Raw genomic sequence first — 24,293 nt, forward strand, 5'->3', positions numbered from 1 at the left:
TTTTTTCACATCCTTTTTTTAAACAATTTTTTTTTTAAATGATGCTTTTTTAGTGCCGCAGAAATAAAAAAAAAAAAAAGAAAAAAAAAATTTTTAACTGAAAAAACTTTTATATATATATATATTTATATATATATATGAATTTTTTAAAATGTAAATTATGTAGACTATTTTATGTGATAATTTGATATTTGGTTAAATTTTGAAGCTTTAAGTAACAAAAATATTTTTTTTTACATATGAATTTAAAAGTAAATGTTATTATGAAGGTATAAAAGTAAAATTTAAATTAATTCCATACTTCATTTTCATTATATTTGAATAGAATTTAAAAAAAAAAAAAGAATAAATAATAACGTATTAAAAAATTGAAAAATATTATACGTTGTCTTTATAAGTAATTTAAGAAAGTTCTAAATATATAAGATATAATTTAATTAAATTTAATTTTTTTTCTTTTTTTTTTTTTTTTTTCCTTATACAAACAAAATTAAATTTAAAATAAAAAAAAAAAAAAAAAAAAAAACAAAAAAAAATTATCCAAACTGGAAATAGATTCCCATTAAAATTATTTCTGCCAAATGTGTATTGTAAAAAGTAATATCTATATATTTTTTATTTATATATTTTAAAATCTTAAAAAGAAATCATTATAAAAATATTACAATACATTGCATTTTAGGAAAGCTTCAATATATCTTTTTAAAAGTAATAACAAATAGTAATAATAAAAAAAAAAAAATAAAAAATACCAATATAATATTTCCACTAGAAAATATTAAAATAATTTCCACAAATTCTCAAATTCTAAGCAAATAGCTGAACAGCAAGTAGCAGCACTTAAACTAAATTCAGATATATTGATATTTTCATCTATTATTTCTATATCCATTGTAGGATTTGTATAAGCCACCGCTCCTATAAAAAATGTTATAGGAACATTCTCATTTTCAAATTTTTTTACATAATCAGATAAATTAACTTTCTTTCCCTTCATTGATAACCCTATTTTTTTACCATTAACTGGTAAAATATTATTGTAATCATTTTTAATAATTTTTAATAAATAAATACTTTTTTCATTCGCTTTTATCTTATATTTTCTTAAAAATGTAACCATTAATGATTCAAATTGTTCATATGTTTTAGGAATTTTTAAATGAGGAGATACATAAAACAATTGGTTGTCATGAGTTTTTACATAAACCTGCAGCATACCATACTTATTTAAGGGACTTTCTAATAAATGAATTAAACATTGATGCAAAATATCAGGCCTACAGTCGTTTATATTTTTCTGATTTCTTTCTTTTAATATATATTTATGCTTAATGTTATTAGTTAACTCGTATATATATCTTTTTGTTTCAATCAATTGTAAATATGCACCTTCTAATATTATTATAACCTTTTTCCCTTTGTTTATTTCTGAAATGTTTGTCAGGTCATATTCATTATTCATTTTTTTTAACTTTATCAAAAATATAAAGCCATATTAAAAATATTTATATATATTTATATATATATATATATACAAAATAATTTTTAAAATGAAATATGACAAATAAAACAAAATAAGAATAATATATATATATAATTAATTATGGATTATAAAAAATTTAAAATAAAAATATTAAGGTGAAAATGAAGAAAAATATAGAACCACATATAAAAAATTATAAAAATTTGTACAAGTTTTATAAAAAAATATAACGAATATATATGAATTTTTTTCTTAAAAATAATAAAATAAATAATGTATAATTTGTAATAAAAATTTCAAATTTTAACCTAATATATATATATAAAAATGAACTTTGAAAAAAAAAAAAAAAAATATACATATATATATAAAATAAAATCGAATTTTTCTTTCATGTATTACTCTCTATAATATTTTAATGTACATAAAACATAAATAATATAATTTTATTTCTATGAAAAAAAGTTTATATCATATAAATATATACTTATATATTATTATTTTATTTTTATTTTTATTTTTATTTTATTTTTTTTTTTTTTTTTTGTTTGAAAGCATAACTATGATATTTTATATATATAAATATGTAAAAATGAAAAAATATATTTAAATGTTTCTATTTATATTAATATATATACTTATAGAAATATTTATTATATAATTTTTTTTTCTAACGTATGTTTTTTATTAATGAAAAATTATTAAAATTTAAAAAAAAAAAAAAATGACTACTACAAATAATATTAGGATATATAATTTGAAGGCTTTTCGAGAATTACGAATTGTTACATTAGAAAAACCTAGTAAATTTGATGAAAAAGAAGAGTGCATAAAAGTAAGAATATTATCTAATAACACTTTGAATAAAAGTGAAAAGAATATGTGTACAGCAGAAATATTTGGTAGGGAATTAATATTAGATAAAGACTATTATTTTGGTTTTAATGAAAAATTTTCAATATACACTTATACTGGATGTATTATTCAAATAAAAGGAAAAACATTACAAGAATATGAAAGCAAAAATTCTACTATGAAGGATTATTTATCTTTGTCTTATATTTTAGATGCTTATAGAAAATTAGCAAAAAAAAAAAAACAAATTGGTCCTAGAATATTAATAACTGGAAATAATAATTCAGGAAAGAGTTCTGTTTCTTTATTATTATGCAATTATGCATTAAAATCTGGGTTTAAACCAATTTTTATTGAAACAGACACAAAATGTAGTTGTGATAAAATTGAATTAAATAATGGACCAGGTATTATGAGCTGTTTTGTTTATGATAATATGAATATGAAATATTCACTTGATTTTTTTTTTGGTTATTTAGACATTAATGAAGATATAAATTTATATTATCATATTAATGAATGTTTAAGTAGTTGCATACATTTAATGTTGTTGAATAATTTAAATTTTCAATCAACTAATTTTAAAAATAATACAGAACAAGAAGTAATATATTCATCTGGATTTATTTTAAATGTACCATCAGAAGCAGATCACAAAATTATTCAAAATTTAATTGAAATTTATAATATTAATATAGTTATTGTTATTGATAATTCTTTTCTTCATTATTCACTGAAAGAACATTACAATAAAGTTGATTCAACTAGTATTGACGAAGTAAACTATGATATTATTTTAAATAATAACAATAATAATAAAAATATTGATTGTAATAATGATGATAACAATTTAGACAACCCTGATAATAATAATAATAATAATAATATCACAGATAATAATGAAAATAATAGTAATGATAATAATAAAAACAAAAATGTCAATAATGATAAAACAAGAAACGTTGAAATTATAGGGATGCCTAAATTTGAAGGAGTAATACCATCTGATAATAATCGACTACGATATTGTAGAAATCTATGGTTTTATAATTACTTTTCAAAAGATATAAATGTTAATAATACTTTTTATAAAAAAAGTCATATATTAAATTTTAAATATAGTTCAACCAATTTTGTAAAACTAGATACAAATTCAGCCGTTCCTTTATCAGCTTTACCAGCTGATTGTAAAAATAAAAAAATAGAAAATGTATCAGTTAGCTTATACAGTAGCAATATCAAAAATTTAATCAATTGTATTTTAGGTGTTTCTTATTCTAATGATTTCCTTTATGTTCATCTTATGAATATAGCTGCTTTCGTTCATGTTCAGAATATAAAAGAAATTGAAAATGAAGAAAACGAAGAAAATAAAAATGATTATTTAATCGAAATTCTATGTCCAATTTCTATAACATCAAATAATATCCCACCTTATTTTATAGTTCCTGGAAACATTAAACAAATTAAATTTTAATTGAAAAAAAAAAAAAAAAAAAAAAAAATTAAATAAAATTATAAAATTATGACCTATTCAGATTTTATTATAAATTTATAAAAAAATAAAATAAAATGAATAGAAATTTTCTTTATTTCGTCATTTTTTCTTTTTTATTAAATACCGTGTTCATAATTTTTTTTTTTTTTTTTTTTTCTTTTTTTTTGTTAATACATTTTTAATGTTTTATTTTTTAATTGTATTAAGAAAAATGTAGATATGTATAATATATATCTTTTTTTGAAAATTTAAAATAAATATAAATAAAAACATCAAAAATATATGTTTTTTTTTAGTTTAACTAATATTTATTTTTAAAGTGAATTTATTCATATAATTTTAATAATATTCTTTATTAAAAGAAAATACATTGAATTATTTCGAGCATAATAATAAAATTTTCAATATACCATACTATTGTATTTGCTAAAACAATTTTACTGAATAATTTCTTTATAACTTAAAAATAAGGTATAAATAGATTAATGAATTTTTATAAATATTATAGTATGTATTTTGAAACATTATGTTTTATTAAATTTTTTAATTTCTTATCAATATTTTCAATTTCAAATATAATATAAACTAAAATTATTTAGACAATATAGTTAAGTGATCTAAGAGGTGGTTTTTTTTTTTTTTTTTTTTTTTTTTTTTTTTTTTTCAAGTACATAAATGGTATTATTAATAAATATAAAAAAATTAAATAAAGAATATGTAAAACTATAATCGAATATTCTTTAAAAAGGTTTAAAAATGCTAAAAGTTAAATAAGGAATAGGGAAATATAAAAAAAAAAAAAAAAAAAAAAAAAAAAAAAATGACACTATTTGGATTCATTGTATGTTTCATTGGGTAAGATTGTTACTTTAAAAAAAAAAAAATAAATATATAATTTATTAAAATTTATATATATTTAAAATAAAGTTTTTGTTAATTTTAAATAAAACTTTTTAAAAATCAAAAAAATAGCATTTTTTAAGATAATAGATTATGTAAATGTAAAAAAAAAAAAAAAAAAAAAAAAAAATTTATATGCATTTAAAAAAAAAAAAAATTTGTGTATGTATAGAAAAAAAAGAATATTAAATCAAAAAAAAAAAAAAAAATAATAACAAATAAAAAAATATTTAAAAAAAAAATAAAAAAAAATTATAAATATATATATAAAAAAAGAAAATAAATACACATTTAATATATATTTTTTTTTTTTTTTAATATGTAATTTTTAAATAAAACAGTTTTTTCTGTAATAAAACCTATAACAGTTTTGATTTAAAATTTATTATATAAAAAGGAATTATTTTTCAATATATATAATATTTTATTTCAGTAAAAAATATTTTCTTTTAAAATTTATAATTTTATTTTTAATATAAAAATTAAAGATGGTAGCCAAAAAAGGTTCTAAAATTACTAAAAAACTAAAAAAAAAAACAGTCAAAAAAACAAATTTAGTGAAAGGGAAAAAACAGAAAGTAACAAAAAGCACAAAAGGAATAAAATATGTACTAGATTGCACAAAACCAGTAAAGGATACGATTCTTGACATAAGTGGATTGGTAATAATTGAAAACTTAATAAAAAAACAAAAACAATATATATAAATTAAAAAATGATTAATATTTTCTTGAACATATAAAATTTTCTTTATTATTTTATTTTTTTTTTTTTTTTTGCATAAACTGAACTATTTTTTTACTTACATTTTTTGTATTCTTAATTACAGGAACAGTTTTTTAAAGATAAAATAAAAGTAGATAAAAAAACAAACAATTTAAAAAACAAAATAATAGTAACTTCGGATGATTGTAAAATATATATAACCGTACATATTCCATTTTCAAAAAGATATATTAAAGTAAGAAATTATAATAAGATATTTTTATTAAAAAAGAAAATTCTCAGCATATTAATATAATTGCATTTTTTATGTAAATACATATATAAATTTTTTTTTTTTTTAGTATTTGGCTAAAAAGTATTTAAAGATGCATCAGATTAGAGATTTTTTGAGAGTCATTGCAAAAGGAAAATTAGCTTATGAATTTAAATATTTTCAATTAAATAATTAAATTAGAAAATAAAAACAAATAAAAGATAAATAAAAATGAATTTTTTAAAATTTAACTGTTTCTTAATATTTTTGAATTAATTAATAGATTTTATGTATGATTGTTATTATTATTTTTATTCTTCTTTTTTTCTATTCTTTTTGTTTTAGCAAAGAAGATAATTTTTTTTCTAAACCATGAAGTTACATTAAGAACAATTTTTATTTTGATAAATATCTTAAAAAACTCTATAATTTTATAGTAAAAAGTTGCATATATATATATATATATATATATATATATATATATATATATTGTAATTTATATTATAAAGAAAAAAAAAAAAAAAAAAAATTCACTTTAGAAATATTTTTTCTCCTTATAAAAAATCAGTAGACAAAAGTTAATGTAAAAAACTTTATAAAATTATAATTCAATTTAAAAAGTTAGAATATTAAAATTTTTTAATTTTAAACTGTAAAATTTCACCATTAAATAAAGATGTTTTTTTAAAAAAACAATTCTAAATACATAATTATGTGAATAAAAAATTATTCTTTTTATAAAAGTTAGGTGTTGCGAGTATAATGAAATTATTGAAGAAAATAAAAAATAAAATTTTTATTTGATAAAAAGTTTTCAAATAAAAATTTTTAAACCTGATTATAATATTTTTTTATATTAAAATTATAAAAAAAATTTATCATGCATATTTTTTTTTTTTTTTTTTTTTTTTGTAAAATCGCATAATGTATTTTTAAGTTTTGAACTTTTTTGTAATTTTTTGTTTGAATATTTAAAAAAAAAATTCCCAAAGATGAATATATATTTACTCATAATTTTGAACTAAAAAATACATTTTAAATAAAAAAAAAATATATATTAATATAAATAAGAAGAAAAATAGAGAAAAAAAGTAAAGTAAAAGTTTTTTATTATAAAAAAATTAATTTAAAAAAAAAAAAAAAAAAAAGTTAAAATTTAAACATAAACTTAAAAAGGAAATAACGACAATAAGTAATCTTCTCTGTAATAATGGTTAGAACATTTATCTCAATTTAAATCAAGCTGCATATATTTTTATTAATTTATATTTATTAAAAATGTATTATATATATATTTAAAATTGTTTATAAATGTTTTAGTATATATAAATATATATATTTATATATATATATAATTTTATAAATATACTCTTTATAATTTTTAATATGAAGGCAAAAACTAGTAGTTCTAATTCGGGAAATATGAGTGGTACTCCAATAATTGTTGGTGGTATGAGAACAACTGCTAGGTAAAAAAATCTATATATAATTATTACATTTATTTAATAAAAAGATGACTAGATAAGGAATATATATATAACATTAAAATAAATAATTTAAAAAATATAATGAATATTTTATATTTTTTTCTGAATTGTAAATATATGCATAATTTTTTTTATACTATTAACTATATATGAATAAACTACAAGATTAAAATAATCAATTGATAAATATATATAGAATAAATTAAGAAAAAATATTATAAAAAGAAATGTACAGTATAGAATAATTATATTTGTATTTCTTTAGGAGAAGACAAAATACAGGATCATCTAATACCTCAAAGCAAAGAAGAAATTTAAGTGGGAATACAAATAGCATTGTAAAATTTTATGGAGATGATTCACCTGGTTTTAAATTGTAATATATATATATATATATATATTTAATGTATATATGATATATTTTTTTAATTTGTGCTCATTTTTTTATTTAGGACCCCACAAACTGTATTAATTGCGACATTGATATTTATGGCAACAGTAGTTATTTTACATATAATTAATAAAATTTAAAAAAGAATGAAAAAGAAAAAAAAAAAATCTAAATATTATAACATTCATATTATCGTATGAAATATACAGAAATTGGAAAAATTTACTCTGAATATAACTCAAAATTAAGAAATGAATTATTATTTTTTTTTAGTTAAGTAAAATATTAAAAAGTTTTAGAGGTAGAATAATAATTACTAATTATATTTCTTTTTATTTGAATAGATTTTACATTTTTTATATAAATAAAATTTTTTTTTTCTTTTTTTTTTTTTTTTTTTTTTTTTTTTTTTTGTTACATTAAATAGAACAAGTTTTAATAAAATTTATTTATGATTAGTTATTTCAAAAATCTAATAAATGTTAAGTAATTATTAAATTAAGTAAATAACACTAAAAAAAAATTATTACAGAAAGTATATATAAATGTTTTTAAATAAATATGCTTATAATTTAAAAAAAGAAAAAAAATTTATTCATGAAAAGATTTGTTTAACTCTTCATTTAATAACAAATTTTGTTCTTTAACTTTTTTTGCTTTTTCTAAATATAATGAAAAGTAACTATCGAGTCTAGGCATCTAAAATAAATAGAAAAAATAAAAATATTGTATTAATTTATACGACAATGTATATATATCTTATTTTTTTTTTTACCAGTTTTTCAAAATTTAAAACTTCTTCTTCATTCATCCATGTCAATTTATGATTCTGGCTAAAAAATATAATTTAAATAATAATTAAATAAAACATTTTATATATTTTCTTTAGATTTTATAATTCTATTTTCTATTTAAGATATGCATATATTTTTTATTTTTAACTTGTCAACAAAACATAATACTGGTTCATCTTTTCCATCCTCATCACTTTTACCCACAAATATGAAACATTTTTTACCAGAAGGAAACTGAATTAACAAACAAAAATGAGTTTATATATATTAATGTAAAACTGTTAAGATATTGTATTCATGAAAAAAAAAAAAAAAAAAAAAATTAAAATATACAATAATAAATATAAATACATATATTTATGTGTATAAATAATTATGTAACTTAATAATATACTTACTTTTAATGTCCTTATCTTATTTTTTGGTGGCCAATAAATAAATCTCTTACTAATTTGAAATATTTTTTTCATTATAATTCTACATATATATATATATATATATATATATATATTTAAATTAAGAAAATTATATCTTATAGGAAAAAATATACTATTATTTTTTTTGAAATATAGTTTAAAAATGAAGCTATTAAATATTTCTTATTATAATTTTTTTTTTTTTTTTTTTTTCTTTTAGAATAAAAAAGTTAGTCATAAAGTGATAAAAAAAAATAATGGTTTTACCCACTATTTTATGAAATTATTTAATTTTAAAAATATTTTTAAATAATTTAAAATATATTTTTAAATTGTTTAAGAATAATATTATTATTAACAGTAGAAATTCCTTTTAGGGGGAATATATAATCTATAACTTGTAACGATTTAAATATATAATATGTAAATGAAGAGATACTAAAAAAAAAAAAAAAAAATAAAATAAAATAAAATATATAATTATATGAAGTTATCATATTTATTATTCTTCATAGCAATTATAATTATGTTAAACTATAATTTTCAATTATTTTTGAATATAATTAAATCATGTAATTTTTTTTTTTTTATTAAAAGTATAAATAATAATAATGTTTTTAAAAATTAACAGAGCATATTTTGCTAAAAAATGTGTAAACAGTTTAAGCTATCCTTCAAAACAGATTCTCCAAAAACGTAATGTGAGAACAATCAATATAAGAAAAAAATTAAATAAAGTATTTACACAAAATGAGAAAATTTCTTATTATGAAGAAAAACAATTTAAGAGTGATCCAAGAAATTTATGTGAAGAAATAAAAAAAAATAATTTGAAATGGCATAATGGATTGGAAAAGGAAGAAAATTACAAAAATAGATATATAGATGAAATAAATAAAAATGATAATAATAGTTACAGTGAATATTTTGATGAATATAATGGCAAATGTTATGATAAAAATAATGAAATAATTTCTGATAAAAATAATGAAATAATTTCTGATAAAAATAATGAAATAATTTCTGATAAAAATAATGAGATAATTTCTGATAAAAATGAAAATGAATTAATCCCTGATGAATATAAATTCATTTTTGAAAGAGCGAAACATTATGCACATATTGATGATGACCCAATTATAAGAAGACCAGGATGCATTATAGATATAAAAACATTAATGAGAAATAACTGGACATTTCCTGCTGTTGGTTTTAATAGTAAGTTAGAAATACCAATTTATAAATTTGAATCTGATGAAAATGACGACAAGATTAAATTTATTACGGTACCAAATGATATTTTTGGTTTACCGATAAGATCAGATATATTACATAAATGTTATTATTTTTACAGAACAGTACTAGCAGGATATACAGAAAGAATGCAATTATATAAGTGGGAATGGCCAGGAAGCACTAAAAAATACCGAAGTCAAAAAAAAAGTGGAAAAGCAAGAATGAATTGGAGAAAAACATGTGGGAGATATTTAGGTGTTAAAAATCATCCTATAAGACCTCATGATCAGAAAACTAATATTAATAAGAAATTTTTATGGAAAGGAATGAAAATTCTTTTGTCGGCAAAATTTGCACAAGATCAAATAAAAGTTGTAGACAATTTTTTAATTAAATCACATAAAACAAAATATACAGTTAAATATTTAAGAAATATTTTAGGAAGAAATTGTAATAGTGCCTTACTAGTACATGAAGGAAAAACAGATGTGAATGATAATTTTTTATGGGCATGTGCAAATATAGCAAGTATAAAAAGAGAAAATGTAGAAGGTGTTAATATTTACAATTTATTAAAATATAGATATGTTATTTTTACCTATAAAGCTTTAAATAATATTATATATGAATTGAAAACTTATCCTTATAAAATGAAATGGCTTCCCACATATGCAACACCCAATAATACAAGAGCACCAAAACCAGAAAAAGTGAATAATTGGAATATTTTATGGATTGAAAAAAAAAAAAGAAACAATTTTTCACAATTTGATAAAGATGCTTTAAAAAAAAGAATTCAAGAATGGAAATGGTCTAGTGATTTAAAAGGACCATTAAAAGTTAAAAAAAAAGATCCTTACAAAAATTTTATATTAACTAAATTTCAATGCAATGATCCATTACCTGAATTTATTAAATATGAATATATATTTAATGTTGAAGATGAATTTGATAATATTAATGATAATGAAGATCATTTTAATATGATTGATGAAATATTAAATGATGATGAGTGTCTAGAAAATGTTTCTAGTCTCTCATCACCTATATCCACACTACAAGGTAATTATAAGAAAATAACAAAAATTAATCACTTAAAATTAACATACATATATTATCTATGCTTTTTTATTTATTATTTACACAATATATATATATATATATATATATATATGTGAATAATACGTGGTTATATATATTAAACACTACAAATGAATTCAGTAAAATGAAAAATCTATAACTTTTAATTACATTTGTATACCATCCAATGTATGTTTATACCCTTTTATTGTATTTATTTTGTCATTTTAACAAAACCTAAAATATATACAGGAAATGAAATACATTTTTTACATTTCTTTTATAAATAATTTTTTAGAAAAAGGAAATACTCATGAAGATGATGATAATGAAAATGATAATGAAAATGATAATGAAAGTGATGATGAAAATGATGATGAAAATGATGATGAAAATGATGAAGATGATGATAAAAATGATAATGAAAATGATGATGAAAATGATGAAGATGATAATGAAAATGATGATGAAAATAAAGATGAAAATCATGGATAAAATAAGTATGAAGAAAGTTAAAACAAACTAAACAGTATTAATTTTGATGAAAATAAATAAAAAAAAAAAAAAAAGGATAAATGAGTAAACTTATATATATTTATTCTACATATTAGTTAAAATGTTTAATTATAATTCAACAAAAACCAATAATATTAAAAATGAGAAATATTTATCAAAGCAATATAAATTTAAATTTGAATAGTTTTATTAATATAATATATTAATAATTTTTAACAAAAAAAAAAAAAAAAAAAAAAAATTTTAAATAAAATAAAAATAAAAATAAAATATTGTTCTATATAATTTTTTTTTTTTTTTTTTTTTTTTAAATTAGACAAATACATATTTATATAAATATTATTATTTATCATTATTTCAATTTTCTGTAATTTTTAATTTTTTTTCTTTTTTAGTATTTTTTTTTTCATCTTTAATCATTTTTATTTTTGAAAAATTTGTTTGGACATAATTTATATAATTATACACATTTAACAAACTTATTTTCATTTTATCAATGGCTATTTGCCTTCTTTTTAGTTGTATCTTTAATACATTAATAATATTATTAACACTTTGATGATACCTTAAATTAGCTAATATATGAAATAAATTTATATGAACTTTTATTAAATTTTTTATTATGCTTTTATCATTTTTTCTATTATTTACTATATCATCAAATAAATCAAAAAAGTAATCCTTATACATTTTATATAATCTAATAAATTCTTCCTTTAAGTTTTTTTTTTCATTATATAAGCAATCGTCTGGTTCTAATTTTTCAATTTTTCTTTCAACATTGTAATTCATACCAAATATATTATAATTATTTTTTAAAGCTATTGGGGGGGGTCTCCCCATTAAAAAGGTACATTTATTTTTATCATATTTATCTATATCATTATATGCTAGAAGCGTTTTTATATTCTTATTTTCATTAATATCATATATATTATATATTTCATTTATTTTTTTTATAAATTGTTCATTATCTTTAGAATTATTTATTTCAAAAATCTTTTTTATATTTGCATCTTCATATTCCTCATAATAATATGGTGGAGGAGGATAACCTGATACATATTTATCGGTCATACTTTAAAAAATATATAAAAAAGTGAAACTAAGAAAAAAAAAAAAAATAAAATTGAAATAAAAAATAATTTACATATAAAATTATTTCTAGCTTAAAAAAAAAAAATTGTAATTTTACAATAAAAGGATAAAATAGAAAAAAGGAAAAAAAAAAAAATTTATAAGAAATAACATAAAAAAAAAATTAAAAAAAAAAAAAAAAAATTAGTTTAACTTATCAAAATAAAAATCCATGTTAAAATGAACTTTATAAAAAAATATATTACAATATAAAAATATTTTCAAAAAATTTCATATAAATATTCATGTAAAAAATATATCAGAAAAAATAAACTTTTATATACTTATAGAATTTTTTTTTTTTTTTTTCTGTATCTTTTTTATATAATTAATTTATTAATACTTATAAAATATCAGAATGTGCAAACAACTTTACCTATATTTAAGTTGTTTTCAATTATATAATGTGCTTTTTCAATGTTTTCAATATTTAATACTTCATGAATATAACATTTCAAAACTTTTTTTTTCAATAATGGTAATAAATTATATTCAAAAGACTTTATTAAATTTTTTTTGTATAAATCACTCCTATCATAAAGGGTGGAATTAAGTAAAAGTATTCTTTTATTTATTAAATGATATAAATTGAAATTGGAAAGTTTTGCTCCTCCTAATAAGCCATATAAAATCCATTTAGTATCTGGAGCACATATTTTTAAATTATTTTCAAACATACTTTTACCAACACAATCAAAAATTAAATTAATATTTTTTGATATTTTCAATGTGTTTTCAACAAAATTTTCTTTATTGTGATAAACATAATCTGTTGCACCTAATTCTAAAGCTTTTTTCGCTTTTAATTCATTTGAAGTTACTGCAATTATTTTATTAATTTTAAGAATATTTCTTTTTTTCTCAAAATTTAGTAATTGTAATAAATTTACACCAACACTACTTAGAGCACCATATACTATAACATTTATTTCTTCATTTTCAAAATAATTATCATATAATCTATTTATACTTTTACTTTTTTCTTCATTTATAAAATCTATATCATAATTTAAAATATCTTCTTTTCTATTTAAGTCTATATCATTATTGTTTATAGTAATATTTTTTTCTTTTATAAAATCTCCATTAATCATAGGAAATTTAGCAATAAAATAAATTAATTTATAAGCTGTCAAGAAACTTTCTAATAAACCGGCACCTTCAATAAAAGATAATGAGTTGTCTAATTTAATGGTATGATAAGAATTTGCTATTACATATTCATTATATCCATTATATTTTAAAAGTGAACAAACCTTATCATTTTTCTGAAATTTTTCACAATTAGATTCTTCTACAACCCCACTTATTTCTAAACCTAAACTTTTATCTTTGGGAAAAGATAAGTATTTATTTTGTTTTATTAAAATATCTATTCTGTTAATACCAACTGCTGTTACTTTTATTAACAAATCATTTTTTTCTTTAGAATAAATATTTTTTTCCAAAATTGGTTTTTTCAAACATTTGCTAAATACTATTTTATTTAAACCTTTTAATAAAACTCCTTTCATTTAATCGTATTTTAATTTTTCAAATAAATTAAAAATAAAAATGCATTTAAAATGGTACAAGATTAAAAAAATTAAATAAAAATATATATTTGTTATTACATTTTTTTTTTTTTTTTTTATCTTTTTTATATATTATATATATATACAAATATAAATATTTATATATAAAAGAAAAGATGATATAATAAGATAAATAAACTATATATAAATATATTATATTTTTTGAATATCACTTTAATTTCTTTAAATGTATTTACTCTTTTTTTTTTTTTTTTTTTTTTTTTTTTTTCTCTTATATTTTCTATAAAATTAAAAATTTTATGAAAAAATGTATAATATCCTTAACTTAAATGATGAATATAATTTACAAAATGAATTCATTAAAATCAGAAAATTATTTGTAAATATATTTACATTTGAATTATATTATGTGGAATATTTAAAATTAAAAAATATATTTTTAGAGTTACTAAAAAATGAAAATATATCAAAGTCAAGTAAAGAATCAAAAAGTGTCAAGAGAATTCTCAGCTTATATAAAAAAGAATATTGTTTAAAAAAAAATGATGATATATTTGAATTAAAAAAAAATATATGCTTTATAGAGAAAGAAATTTTAAATAGATTATTTCAAAATATAACTATTAAAAATTCCAATTTCATTATAAAACAGAAATTTGCCTATCTTTATAACCTATTCAGAAATTTTTATTTTCTTTTAGTCAAAGGAAAAGGAAATACTTATAGGAAAAAAAGATTTTTTTTGTGTAATTTCTATATTAAAAAATTCAGCATACTTTTAAATTATCTTATAAATGTTAATAAGAAAAATATTTATTACGAATATATAAAAAAACAGTTACAAAAATACTCAAATACGAAAGAAAAGACAAAAAAAAAAAAAAAAAATGGACATTGTATTTATGTATATAAATCTACCAACCCTTACAAAAGTGATAAGAATAATTCTAAGAAAAATAAAATAAATAAAATAAATAAAATAAATCATTTGAATATCATTAATTATACTTATAAAATGAGTTCATATAATTATTGCATTGATAGAAAAAGAAACAAATATTATAACTTAAGTTCAAACTTTATTAATAAATTAAAAATTGATATAAGTAATGTAAAGTATGTTATTAAAAAAGCTGTGTATAATGATTTTTACTTTAACGTGTTAAACTGTATTTTTTACTCTTTCATAAACAGAAGTATTTATTTTATTTCTAATTCATTGTATTCTTTATACTCTTTAGAAAGAACTGAGAATAATGAGAAAACTACAATAAAATATAATAACAAGTCTCCTTTAAATAAATTAAAACGTTTAAATAGTTTGTTTACATCTGTTAAAATACTCTTTATTTCTTCTAATATGTATCAAAAATACGTTAAAAATGAGTTATTTTTTGATGAATTATTTCTATTTAAACATATAAGAATTTTACTAAAAGAAAACATAGAAAAACTTTTGTTTATAACCATAGTAAATATTAACAGACTATATATTCAATTATCATTTAAATACTTATTCAATTTATTTCTTTTTTATTTCATTTTTTTGGATATAAATTTTTTCTGTTCTTTTTTTTTAGTACATAATGAAAATAACTTAACAAATAAAGAAATAAGATTTTGTAAATATTTGACAGAAGTCAATGAAAATAAAAATTGTAAAAAATATCATAAAAAGGAAAATAATTATGAAAAGGAAAATCATAATAATTATAGAAGTAATAATAATAATTATAGAAGTAATAATAATAATAATAATAGAAGTAATTATAATAATAATAATAAGGAAGAATTTTATACTTTGTGTTTTTTTTGTTCTTTCAATAAATTAAAAAAAGAAAATTTAAATGTAATAGAAAAAAAAAAATATTTTATCTTTATTATCATATGTATTCTGAGATGTAACTATACAACTAAAATTAAATATCAAGATTCTCTTTTTAGTTATTTTTTTAACAATTTTGTGAACAAATTTTTTTATTTTGAAAATTTTCAAATTGTAAATAAACATTTTAATAAAAAACCAGAAAATGAAGTTGATCACTCATATAAAAATTGTTATTACAACAATAAAAACAAAATTAAAAAGAATTTTAATATTTTCTTTAATAAATTGAATAAAAAAAATGCATATTTAAAATCTTTTTATAATATTATATATAGAGAAGAATTAACTATTTATAATTCACACAGAAAAAGAGAATATACATATTCAAAAGTTAATAAATCAAATATACAAAACAATTCGAATAAGAAAAATACTAAGAAAAAAAATAATCTATCAAATAATATACATATTTTATCACCTAAAAATGATGTAAATAATATAATATTCTCTCATATTAGTAATACCACTTATACAGAAGATATAAATATTTTTTATTATTTAACTTCTACAAGTTATAAAAATAAGATAATAGAAAACATTCATGTAAGCAATAAAAGTACATCTGACAAAAAATTAAATGAAGAAAACAATTTACACCATAATTTTTATCCCTTAAAAAAGGAAAATAAAATAAAAAATATAAGCAGAACTGAAGAAAAAAATGGGTGTAATAATAATTTATATTACTATATTAATGAAAAAATGAAAACATTTTTTGAAAATTTAAAAATATTATTATTTCCTTTATTAAACAAGTTGTATAACAAAAGTATATTTTATTTAAACTTGCATATTTATCTATTTATTGTATATTCGTCTTTTTTATTGGATAAAATGAAAAAAGAAAACATTTTGAAAATAAAAGAAATTACTTTAACTAAAAAAAGGAAAACATTTTTAAATAATATTATTAATGAATTATGTATATATAAATATTTCGATTTTTTAAATCTATTATGTAACAATAAGTATATCATTTTAAAAAAATTAAAAAATAAAAAAATTTTTCTATATTTAAAGAGTAATTTAAAAAATTTTAATAAGTGGCATATAATGTTAGTATACAGAATAGAAAATTTTATAAATGTATATAGGTATAAATTGAAAGGAACTCTTGAAAAGAATTTTTTTCTATTAGAAAATAAGAAGGTAGATAATAGAAAATATAAAAATATATATGTAATTAATTATATATGTTATTTAAAAAAAGGAAAAAATACTTCCATAGAAAATAGAAAAAATAAATTGATAACAAAAAGAAAAAAAAATTTCATAAAAATAAATAAAAATAATTGCTTAGAAAAATATATAAGCTTGTTATACAGAAGCATAAGAATATTTCACAATATTTATATAAATATTAGTGAAGATCATTTTTACATTCAAACAAAAAAAGATTTTATCATTTTTAATCTGAAAAGTAAAATAAATAATCATGAGATTCGAGATATATATTATGAATTTAAAGGAAAAAAATATTATGTTTTTGAAAATTTATATATTTTAAAAAAAACCTATAAAATACATTATATAAATTTATGTGTGTTATTTTATAGATATTGTTTTTTTTTTTATAAATATAATCCACTCATTTTTTCCTTTTTGTTTAATAATATTTATTGTATTTGTATAAAATGTCTAAATAAATATTTAATTATAAAATATTCTGCTAGAAACAATATTGAGAAAGAAGAACATGATTGTTTTTACAAACAAAATGGAATTTTAATTAAAAATAGAAATAACATTTTTATAAAAACTTTTTATTATTTGGTATTTTTTTTAATTGTACGTTATCATACATTTATAGGAAATATAAATCATTCTGGTTCTCAAGTAAATACAAAAAAAAAAAAAAAAAAAATATAAATAATATTCAAATTGTAAAATTTATAAATGTGATATTTTATAAATTATATATAATAAAAATTTTAATTATTATTTCCATAAATTAAAAATAATTTATTCCATATATATATATATATATATATATTTATTTATTTTTTTTTTTTTTTTATATATCTATATAGAACTGTATACCTAAACGAATAATGAATATTTTAGAAAAAGAATTGAAAATAAAAAGAGAATGTTTTTCTTCTCCATTTAATGCTGTTTTAAAAAAATATTGCTCCTTTTTTAATGATATTGATATATTTTTTGGAAGTTCAGGTAACTTCTTTGAATTTAATTTACACAGCGGAACTTATGAAGTTAATCCTCCTTTTGATATTTTTTTAATTAATAAATTAATAATATACATTTTACACAACTTGAAAAAAGAATTATACGAATTAACTTTTTTTTTAATCATTCCTTTCATTAAAGATAAAAATTATTTTTATGAATTATTATTTTCGTCTCCATATGTATCCTATTACTTTTTCTTACAAGGGAATTCATACACTTTTTCAACAAGACTGTTTGACAAAAGGTTAAATAAAAAAAAGAAAAAAAAAAACAATTAACAAAAAAAAAAAGAAAAAAATTGAATATATTTTTGTATTCATATATATATTATTTATTATTTTTAATTTGTCATTTTATTAATTAATATTATTAATTCGTTCATCATTTTTTCCTTATAATTTTCAGAGAAAAAGAGTATATTTCAACTTGTGATTGTTTTGTATTCATTTTGCAAAATAATAGAGCTAGAACTCAAAAAAAAATTCATAAAAATGTTTTATTAAAAATTAAAAATTTATGGAAAACTTAAAATTTAACAAAAAAAGAAAAAAAAAAAAAAAAAAAAAAAAAATTTTTTTTTTTTTTTTTTTTTTTTTTCTTTTTTTGTTAAATTTTAAGTTTTCCATAAATTTTTAATTTTTAATAAAACATTTTTATGAATAATTTTTTGNTTAAAATTTAACAAAAAAAAAAAAAAAAAAAAAAAAAAAAAAAAGATTCATTTTAGTTGTATTCATAGGATTTTATTTTACTTTTATTATTTTAATTATTCCTTTTTTATTTATTTTTCTTAATTCAATTATATAAATATATCCTTATTTATAATAGAATTTTAGTAATATGAATTTATATATATATATATATATATATATTTAGTTTTATAAGGATCTTTTTTTTTGTAGATTTTTTTTTTTGATATATATTAATTAATCTGTTACATTTTATTTGAACATAACAAAAAATAATAATTTATATAATAAAAATATTAAAAAAAAAAATTTAAAATTAATATATAAATTATTTTACATCTACTTTATCCAAACATTCCCAATAAGAAATACTATTTCCTCTTATAACAACAATTCCTATTTCAATTTGTTCATCTTTTTTAATCTCAACTGTATTATCTAAAACTAAATTCATAAAAGTATCATAACCTCTTAATATTCCAACAATTTGCCTGTTTCCATTCAAATAAACTAAAAAATAAAAAAATAAAAAAATAATAATATAATAATATAATAATATAATAATATAATAATTATATATAAGAATTATTTATTTATTTTTTTTTTTTTAATCATTTTCTTTATTATTTTTTTATTCATACTTTGTAATCTTTTCTCCATAAATTTTCTAAAATCCGAAGCTGGGCCTGCTTTTCCTACAGTTAAAGTCATTTTGATTACTTTTTATTTTTTTCTTTTTTCTTTTTTTTATTAAAGTTTTAAAAAATACCAAATTTGTATTTTTAACTTTTTTTTTTTTTTTTTTTTTTTTTTTTCTTTGGTAGTTAATATATATTAATAAGGTCCCATGTTAATTTTCAAAAATTATGTTACTACCTTATTTTTATAATTTATTTTTTAATTTTATTTTTCAATATGTTTTTATTATTTTTTTCAATTTTTTTTGTAGTGTTTCTTTTTTATAAATTTTTTTTTTCAATTTTTTTTTTCATATTTTTCTTTCTCTTTTTTATATATTTTCTTTTTTTTTTTTTTTTTTTTTTTTTTTTTTTTATCATTGTACAAAGGCAACTTCATCTAAATTGTCAAATAAAATCATAAAAAATTTGAAGACACTCTATACTTCTCTTCACATTATTTTAAATTTTTATTATTTCAATTTTTATTTTCATTTTTAGAACATTTTTATGTTTTACAAAACTTTAAAATATTTTTATTTAATCATTTTGATATATAAATTTATCTACAAAACAGAAAAAGGAATGAAAAGAAATAAAATGATACATGATAAATAGTAAAATTAAATTTATATATATTTTTCAAAATTAGAAATTAATAATATATATTATAAATTTCATGGTAGATTAATAACTATATATATATATATATTTATATAATCTTTTTTTTTTTTTTTTTTATCTAAAAAAAGAAATAAATCACATAAAGATTATTATAAAAATGTAAATAATTATTTTTATTTTTTTATAAAAATTAACTTTTTATAATATTTTGTTTTTCATCTAATATATTCATTTATTATACTTTCTTATTTCTTTATTAAAATTACACTTAGAAAATTATCTAAAAGCTCTTATAGATAATAAAATATTCTTGTAATTTTATAAAATGATGAAAATAATAAAAAGTACAATAACAAATGTGGAAGAAAATAATATAAATTATATATAAGTACTAAAAATGAAGAGAATACTTTTAAAATTTTCTTATTTAAAACTGGAAAAAATAAATAATTTGGTTTGAAATATTAAAATTTTAAAAATTATATAAAAATTTTGACTAAATTTTATTATTATAATTCTTTTTTTTTTTTTTTTGTAAACAAAATATATATGTTGTAATGACAAAAATTCTATTTAGTTTTTATGAATGTAAAACAGACAGAATTTATATTTTCATAAATTAAAAATATTGACAACATTATTATTATAATATTAATAACTTTCATATATTTATTGATTTTATTTTTTATATATGCAAATGAATCTTTTATATTCTATATATATATATATAATATCCTTTTAATGTTAAAACTAAAAAAAAAAAAAAAAATGTAATTAAAATATTAATATTTATATTATGTAATTATTGAAGTGTAAAATTAATATTTGTAAAAAGAAAATTCTCTAAAATTTTTGTTAAATATATATCAAAATTTCATTGTTAAATTTCAAATTGTAATTTTATAGAATTCTATAATATATTTAATTTTAGTCCTATAAGACAAAAAAAGAAAAAAAAAAAAAAAAATTAAAATTGAATATTAATTTTTATAATTAAATCTTAAAAATATATTTCAAATAAAAAAAACTTATCCCGTCACTTTATATAATTTTAACATAAATTTTAATAAAAAAAGTAAAAAAAAAGATAAAAAAAAAAAAAGTAAAATAGATAAAATGAGTTATTTATTAGATGATAAAAAAATCCTATTAAAAGATATATTATGTAAAAATGAAAATTTAAAGGTAAAAATAAAAAATATATATACTTATATACAAATGTTGATTATATTAATAAAAAAATAATGATAATAATTGTAATAATAGTGTAGATATTGAAAAAAAATAAATAATAAAGAATATTGATTAATGTAAGATGTATATATAATGAAAATAATTATAAATTTAGAATAAAGTAAATGGCAACGAAATAAATGATAACAAATACAAAAATGACTAATTGTTATAATTCCATTTTTTTTTTTTTTTTTTTTTTTTTCATGGCATTATAACAGACTGAAAACGAAAATATAGAATTAGAGAATAAAGCATTTTTATGTCTAATAGAAAAATATGAAGAAAAAAAAAATTTTTTAAAAATTTTAGAATATATTCATTATATATGTATATGTTTATATAATTATGAAAATAATTTAAATTATAATGTTCCACATAAAGAATTTTTAAATAGATTAATTGAATTTTTAGATGAATCTATCTTAAATTATAAAAATATTATGAAAAAAATTTTATTAAAAGAAGAATGTATAAATTCACAAAATAAAAATATAATAGAAAATAATGATTATAAAAAAGAATTAGATAATAATGATAACAGTGTAAACTACAATGAAGTAAAGAATAAAGTATACAAAGAAAATATAGAAGATATAATTACATGTAAAAAAAATAGTATAAATGTAAAATTAAATAAAACAAATAGCGATATAAATACTTGCATTGATGATATTGATAAGATTAATCATGAAAGAAACATATTAGAAAATGAAATACAAAAAAAAACAACTAATCTAGAACATCAAGAAAGTTCTACAAGTAAACTAAATATGGATAAAGAGAATAAAGAAATAAAATATGAAATAGGTAAAAAACTAAAAATATAAATTAATAAAAAATATATAAAGATAAAAAATACACAAACATAATAAATATATAATAATCAAAAATTTAAATCCTTTATGTAAAGAAAATAATATAGATAATTCTGAAAAAAAATGTTCAAATAACTTAATAAATGAAAGGAATATTTGCTTATATTGGAATAAAGAAGAAACTAAAGATGAATTTTATTTTACACAAATTTATAAGAAGAATGAAAACATAAATAGTAAATTATTAAAAAAATAAAGAAAACATAAATAAAATTAATATGTTTATATATATATATATATGTAATTTTTTAGATACATATTTAAATTTAAAGGAAAAACAACAACTAACTTTAAATGAAATAGAAAAATTAAAGAATGAAATAAAAAAAATTACTTTATATTATGAAAATACAAAAATTTTAATAAATTCAGTAATTTGTCAAAGTAAAATATTTTTATTTGAGTTAGATGAAGAAATAAAAAATTATAAGATAAAAAAGGAAACAATAAAAAGTGACAATTTTTTAATTAAAAAAAGCAATTCTATAAATGACTTTTATAACGCAATATTAAATAAACAAAAAATGAAGATAGAAGATGTAAAAAAGACTAATGAAACTTTATTAAATTTATATAAAAAAAAATTCGCTAATATTAATTATATTATATCCATCAATGAAAATATTAATAATGTTGATTTTCTTTATTTGAATGTTCTAATTAATAATAAGAAATTAAATTACGATAAATTAATGAAAGAACACGAAAAAAATTATTCCTATTTAAGTATAATAATAATATGATTATAAAAATGAATCATTATAATAGATACTTTTTTTAAAAATATTCTTATAATAATAATTTTATCTTTCATTTTATATACATATATTAAAATTTTTTTTTATATAGGAAAACTATTAAATGAAATGAATAATATACATAAAAATATAAAGGAAAGCGAAAAAAAAGAAAAAGAAATATTAGCAAATATTGAAAAAAATAATTGTTCTTTAAATGATATGGATAAATTAATCATTGAACTTACTAATAAAATTGATAATACAACCAATCTATCAAATAAGTATTAAATGTTTTTAATTTAAAAACTAATTAATATTTATATATTAACATATTTTTTCTTTTATTTTATTAGAATAAATCAAAAAGAAAACAACGATATTCTCAACGAATGTTCTATTTTAGAATGCATCCAATTAAATAAAGATATTGTAATTTTATTTTTTTTTTTTACAAAATATATAAATTTATAAAAATTAAAATTATTATTATTATTATTATTTATTTTTTTTTTTTTTTCTTATTTATAGTCAAATTTAGAAAAAAAAATTAAATCTTATCAAAGAAAAATTGATATTATAAAAAACATAAAAATAAAAAAGTAAAAGAAAATCAGATTATTAAAATTAAAATATACTATAATAATTTTATTATTTTTTTCTTTTCTTTATATTATTTCAACTGTTAATGCGTCATTTCTTTGCTTTTCTGTAATCTAAATAAATAAAAAAAAAAAAAAAAGACCATAATTACAGAAAAAATAATAATTTATTATATATATATATAAAGTAATATAGAAAAAAAAATTATATTATTTTTTATTTTTTTTTTTTTTGCATAATATATATATTTAATAAAATATTTTTTCTTTTTATTTATTTCATAAATTATATTTAAAATTCAGTACTGTCTCATTATCAACAATTTTCAATTGTGGTAACTTTTTTAAAATAACTAACTTCATATATTCCTATAAAATTTCATAATAAAAATAATATAAATATATATATAAATATATATATATATATATATTTAAAAGGTAAAAAAAAAAAAAAAAAAAAAAAAAAAA

The 24,293-nt window shown here is 15.9% G+C and overlaps 12 protein-coding genes across 12 annotated transcripts in view; 6 read left to right on the forward strand and 6 right to left on the reverse strand.

The window, feature by feature from the left end:
• Positions 1-778: 778 nt before the first annotated feature.
• NEP1 (ribosomal RNA small subunit methyltransferase NEP1, putative) lies at positions 779-1,462 on the reverse strand (the record flags this gene model as incomplete). The annotated part of the gene is made up of 1 exon (XM_028674265.1): positions 779-1,462. The coding sequence occupies one exon, from the start codon at positions 1,460-1,462 to the stop codon at positions 779-781; it is 684 nt and encodes a 227-aa protein (XP_028526262.1).
• A 745-nt stretch (positions 1,463-2,207) lies between these two features.
• PGAL8A_00114700 (clp1-related protein, putative) lies at positions 2,208-3,815 on the forward strand (the record flags this gene model as incomplete). The annotated part of the gene is made up of 1 exon (XM_028674276.1): positions 2,208-3,815. The coding sequence occupies one exon, from the start codon at positions 2,208-2,210 to the stop codon at positions 3,813-3,815; it is 1,608 nt and encodes a 535-aa protein (XP_028526263.1).
• A 1,409-nt stretch (positions 3,816-5,224) lies between these two features.
• On the forward strand, positions 5,225-5,911 carry PGAL8A_00114800 (60S ribosomal protein L22, putative; the record flags this gene model as incomplete). The annotated part of the gene is made up of 3 exons (XM_028674287.1): positions 5,225-5,398; positions 5,566-5,697; positions 5,804-5,911. The coding sequence occupies 3 exons, from the start codon at positions 5,225-5,227 to the stop codon at positions 5,909-5,911; spliced, it is 414 nt and encodes a 137-aa protein (XP_028526264.1).
• Positions 5,912-7,137: 1,226 nt separating this feature from the next.
• PGAL8A_00114900 (protein transport protein SEC61 subunit beta, putative) lies at positions 7,138-7,733 on the forward strand (the record flags this gene model as incomplete). Its single annotated transcript, XM_028674298.1, has 3 exons — positions 7,138-7,184; positions 7,468-7,578; positions 7,655-7,733. 3 exons carry the CDS (start codon positions 7,138-7,140, stop codon positions 7,731-7,733), a joined length of 237 nt encoding a protein of 78 aa, XP_028526265.1.
• Positions 7,734-8,184: 451 nt separating this feature from the next.
• On the reverse strand, positions 8,185-8,857 carry PGAL8A_00115000 (conserved Plasmodium protein, unknown function; the record flags this gene model as incomplete). Its single annotated transcript, XM_028674310.1, has 4 exons — positions 8,185-8,292; positions 8,369-8,426; positions 8,536-8,621; positions 8,786-8,857. The coding sequence occupies 4 exons, from the start codon at positions 8,855-8,857 to the stop codon at positions 8,185-8,187; spliced, it is 324 nt and encodes a 107-aa protein (XP_028526266.1).
• Positions 8,858-9,414: 557 nt separating this feature from the next.
• Positions 9,415-11,614, forward strand: PGAL8A_00115100 (mitochondrial ribosomal protein L4 precursor, putative; the record flags this gene model as incomplete). The annotated part of the gene is made up of 2 exons (XM_028674321.1): positions 9,415-11,101; positions 11,418-11,614. 2 exons carry the CDS (start codon positions 9,415-9,417, stop codon positions 11,612-11,614), a joined length of 1,884 nt encoding a protein of 627 aa, XP_028526267.1.
• Positions 11,615-11,992: 378 nt separating this feature from the next.
• MED7 (mediator of RNA polymerase II transcription subunit 7, putative) lies at positions 11,993-12,712 on the reverse strand (the record flags this gene model as incomplete). Its single annotated transcript, XM_028674332.1, has 1 exon — positions 11,993-12,712. One exon carries the CDS (start codon positions 12,710-12,712, stop codon positions 11,993-11,995), a length of 720 nt encoding a protein of 239 aa, XP_028526268.1.
• Positions 12,713-13,125: 413 nt separating this feature from the next.
• Positions 13,126-14,286, reverse strand: PGAL8A_00115300 (zinc-binding dehydrogenase, putative; the record flags this gene model as incomplete). Its single annotated transcript, XM_028674343.1, has 1 exon — positions 13,126-14,286. One exon carries the CDS (start codon positions 14,284-14,286, stop codon positions 13,126-13,128), a length of 1,161 nt encoding a protein of 386 aa, XP_028526269.1.
• A 328-nt stretch (positions 14,287-14,614) lies between these two features.
• Positions 14,615-18,914, forward strand: PGAL8A_00115400 (conserved Plasmodium protein, unknown function; the record flags this gene model as incomplete). The annotated part of the gene is made up of 3 exons (XM_028674354.1): positions 14,615-18,031; positions 18,226-18,629; positions 18,791-18,914. The coding sequence occupies 3 exons, from the start codon at positions 14,615-14,617 to the stop codon at positions 18,912-18,914; spliced, it is 3,945 nt and encodes a 1,314-aa protein (XP_028526270.1).
• A 488-nt stretch (positions 18,915-19,402) lies between these two features.
• SNRPG (small nuclear ribonucleoprotein G, putative) lies at positions 19,403-19,785 on the reverse strand (the record flags this gene model as incomplete). Its single annotated transcript, XM_028674365.1, has 2 exons — positions 19,403-19,584; positions 19,716-19,785. 2 exons carry the CDS (start codon positions 19,783-19,785, stop codon positions 19,403-19,405), a joined length of 252 nt encoding a protein of 83 aa, XP_028526271.1.
• Positions 19,786-21,491: 1,706 nt separating this feature from the next.
• On the forward strand, positions 21,492-23,829 carry PGAL8A_00115600 (conserved Plasmodium protein, unknown function; the record flags this gene model as incomplete). The annotated part of the gene is made up of 7 exons (XM_028674376.1): positions 21,492-21,560; positions 21,830-22,418; positions 22,522-22,662; positions 22,739-23,212; positions 23,336-23,507; positions 23,580-23,655; positions 23,755-23,829. 7 exons carry the CDS (start codon positions 21,492-21,494, stop codon positions 23,827-23,829), a joined length of 1,596 nt encoding a protein of 531 aa, XP_028526272.1.
• A 62-nt stretch (positions 23,830-23,891) lies between these two features.
• The window catches only part of DLC1 (dynein light chain 1, putative), a gene marked incomplete at both ends in the record, with an annotated part of 2,207 nt that continues 1,805 nt past the window's right edge, over positions 23,892-24,293 (reverse strand). Inside the window, 2 exons of the mRNA XM_028674387.1 lie at positions 23,892-23,939; positions 24,132-24,194. Coding sequence (XP_028526273.1) covers positions 23,892-23,939; positions 24,132-24,194 — 111 coding nt within the window. The remainder of the gene's footprint in view (positions 23,940-24,131; positions 24,195-24,293) is intronic.

This window comes from Plasmodium gallinaceum, assembly GCF_900005855.1.
Source record: "Plasmodium gallinaceum strain 8A genome assembly, contig: PGAL8A_v1_63, whole genome shotgun sequence".
NCBI classification, from domain to species: Eukaryota; Apicomplexa; class Aconoidasida; order Haemosporida; family Plasmodiidae; genus Plasmodium; species Plasmodium gallinaceum.